Source organism: Chiloscyllium plagiosum, chromosome 40 (assembly GCF_004010195.1).
Source record: "Chiloscyllium plagiosum isolate BGI_BamShark_2017 chromosome 40, ASM401019v2, whole genome shotgun sequence".
NCBI classification, from domain to species: domain Eukaryota; kingdom Metazoa; phylum Chordata; class Chondrichthyes; order Orectolobiformes; family Hemiscylliidae; genus Chiloscyllium; species Chiloscyllium plagiosum.
In genome coordinates, this window is record NC_057749.1 from 16820597 (window position 1) to 16824031 (window position 3435).

General features: G+C 50.0%; 1 protein-coding gene across 3 annotated transcripts in view; it reads left to right on the forward strand.

The window, feature by feature from the left end:
- serinc4 (serine incorporator 4) overlaps positions 1–3227 on the forward strand; it is a 16660-nt gene extending 13433 nt beyond the window's left edge. For all 3 annotated transcript variants that reach the window (XM_043680492.1, XM_043680494.1, XM_043680493.1), the window contains exon 7: positions 2119–3227. In XM_043680492.1, the coding sequence (XP_043536427.1) occupies positions 2119–2284 (166 nt within the window). In that variant the 3' untranslated portion in view covers positions 2285–3227. The remainder of the gene's footprint in view (positions 1–2118) is intronic.
- Positions 3228–3435: the final 208 nt, after the last annotated feature.

Sequence of the window (3435 nt, forward strand, 5' to 3'; positions counted from 1 at the left end):
GGTGAGGGGGGGTGTTTGGGGTAAGGATGGTGTTTGGGGTGATGGGGGTGATGTGGGTGAGGGGGGTGTTTGCGGTGAGGGGTTGGGTCTGAGGCCACTCGTGTTGAGCTTGCGAGATCCACACTGAGCTGCCAGTAGCCATCCCTGGAAGATGCTATGCCTGACCTCAGTGTCCTGGCTTCAAGCTGTCATTGATGGGCCTTATCTCCAGTGAGAAGAAGGGCTTATGCCCGAAGCGTCGATTCTCCTGTTCCCTGGATGCTGCCTAACCTGCTGCGCTGTTCCAGCGGCACATTTTCGGCTCTGATCTCCAGCATCTGCAGACCTCACTTTCTCCTTATCTCCAGTGAGGAGTGTGTGTGTGACCGTGATGGGGAGAGCCTGGAAGTTGCCTGGATTCCTTCCCAGTCTATCTCGAGGCGCAAGGGCAGAACAGGCAGAGGGTTTGGCCAATGGGACTATGGGCCCTTCACCCAGGAAGGGGAAATTACAGCGAACTCAGTTTAGATTCCATTGAGAAATCAGCAAGGATTCTCTAGCTCCCTGCCCCCCATTGGCCTGATTTCTGGTGGAGATGGACTGATCTGAGTTTGTGCGTAACCATGACACCATGGTGAGAGCAGAAACCGAAACTAGGGGGCTGTGGAGAGGGCCAATCAATAATAGACAGTCAAAATGAATCCACTCGGGAATTCAGAAGAAACATCCTTCCCTAGAGAGTAGGAAGAGGATTGGAACTCACTCCCAAAGGGAATAATGTGTAATGGATGGGAAAGTTAACCAAACCCGTAGTGAAAAGCTGGCGAGGAGATGGTGAGTAAGAACAAAGTTCCAGTGGAGAATCACCCAGGCACAGAGCAGCAGGCCCCAGTCAGTCTGCTTTTCTGATCAGGTTTGATGGAGTTCTTGTTGAACGAAGGTGGAGTCTTCCTGTTTATTATTTTTGATATAAACACTAAAGGCCGAGTCAGTAATTACATTTCAACATTTTAAAACAGTTTCCAGAGTATATCAATTTCTCGATAAAAAGATGCACTTACGTCATTGTGAATGATCTCCATCTCTCTTTCTCTCCCTCTGTTTTTCTCACCTGTTTGTCTCCCTCTCCCTCTGTCTTGCTAACCCTCCTTCTTTCTCCTTATCTGTCTCTGTTGCTCTCCATCATTCTTTGTCTCTTTCAATCTCTCTTTCTCCACTTCTCAGTCTCCATTCCTCTCCCTCCTTCTGTCTAGCCCTGCTTCTGTCTCTCCTTGTCCCTCTGTCTCTTCTCGCTCTTTCCCCACCATTGTCTGTCTCTCTCTTTGTCCCTCATCCTCTCTCTGTCTCTCTCTGTTTCCCTCTGTCTCTGTCACTTGCTGTCTGTCTGTCTGTCCTTCCCTCTGTCTGTGTCTCTATCTCTCTTTCTGTCTCTGTCTCTCTGTCTGTCTGCCTTTGCCTCTCTCTCTCTCTCTATCTCTGTGTCTCTCTATCTCTTTCTCCAGGGTGGCACGATGGCACAGTGGTTAGCACTGCTGCCTCACAGCACCAGAGACCCGGGTTCAATTCCCACCTCAGGTGACTGACTGTGTGGAGTTTGCACGTTCTCCCCGTGTCTGCGTGGGTTTCCTCCGGGTGCTCCAGTTTCCTCCCACAGTCCAAAGATGTGCAGGTTAGGTGAATTGGCCATGCTAAATTGCCCGTAGTGTTAGGAAAGGGGTAAATGTAGGGGTATGGGTGGATTGCGCTTCGGCGGGTCGGTGTGGACTTGTTGGGCTGAAGGGCCTGTTTCCACACTGTAATGTAATGTAATCTAATGTAATGTGTCTGTCGGTCTCTCTGTCTGTCGGTCTCTCTGTCTGTCGGTCTCTCTGTCTGTCGGTCTCTCTGTCTGTCGGTCTCTCTGTCTGTCGGTCTCTCTGACTCTCTCTCTCTCTATCTCTCGGTCTCTCTGTCTCTGTTTCTGTCTCTCTGTGTCTATCTCTCTCTGTCTCTGTCTCTCTATCTCTCTCTGTCTCTGTCTCTCTCTCTCTGTCTGTCTCTGTCTCTGTCTCTCTGTCTCTATCTCTCGGTCTCTCTGTCCCTGTTTCTGTCTCTCTATCTCTATCTCTCGGTCTCTCTGTCCCTTGATGATTGCGCCAGCTATGAGTCTGCGACGCTGGAGACAGTGTTTTCCCAGGGAAGCTGGTCCACGTTCTGGGTGAAGAGTTGTTCCTGTTGGCTCTGTCTGCTGCTGTACCTGCTGATCCTCCTTGCCCCGCCGTGCTGTGTGGACAGTGAGAGACGGCGCGCGGTCCACGTGAAATAGCTGCCTATCAGGACTAGGGAACATTCACTGCGACTGGGGACAGTCTCTGGGATTGGGAATACTCACAGGGATTGAGAACGCTTTCCATGATTTGGTATACTTGCCAGGATTGGGAATTCTCTGGGACTGGGAACTCTCTCTGTGATTTTAGAAGCAACAGCGAACTGGATGGAATCTTCTAGAAGCCAATCTTCTGCTTCCTTTCACAAACACTGAGGGTACAGCACACTAGTCTGAGATGGTTTGCGCACAGGTTTTTGGATTTTGTCTCCACAGGATACGATGGTCTTGTGACTCTGACATCGCTCAGGAGATTCCGAGAGTTCGAATCCCACCAGGACAGACTCCAAGATCATACTGAATACATCTGGCCATTTGTGAGCTGCCAGCAAGCAAACTGACCAGAAGAATCTGCTGGATCTCCTGCTGGTCCTAAAACCCAACCTGTTGATTAATATCCTTTGGGGGAGGGGGCCCTGTTGTCCCACTGATCTTTTCTGGTCCCACTCTCTGTGTGGCCGCTGAAACAACCCAACGAATTCCTTTAAACAAGAAAGGGCAGGAGATGGAGTAAAGATGGAGAAACTGTTCAATAGGACGAAGAACTGCAGCTGCCGATGATCTGAAACAAAAGCAGACAGTGCTGGAGAAGCTCAGCAAGTCGGACAGCATCTGTGGAGAGAGAGGAACAGAGTTCGTGTTTCTGGTCTGGGCTGACCCTTGTTTAGAGACTGTTTCCAGTGACGAGAGGGAAGAGAATTGAGAAAGAACCACAGGGAGAGAGGAGACTGGGATCTGGAACGACAGGAACATTCCGAAGGGAATCAAATAAAAACTGAAGGGAAGTGTGGCGAAAGAGCCGGGGACTGGCTATTTACCCTATCCATGCCCCTCATAATTTTGTAAACCTCTATAAGGTCACCCCTCAGCCTCCGATGCTCCAGGGAAAACAGCCCCAGCCTGTTCAGCCTCTCCCTGTAGCTCAGATCCTCCAACCCTGGCAACATCCTTGTAAATCTTTTCTGAACCCTTTCAAGTTTCACAACATCTTTCCGATAGGAAGGAGACCAGAATTGCATGCAATATTCCAACAGTGGCCTAACCAATGTCCTGTACAGCCGCAACATGACCTCCCAATTCCTGTACTCAAT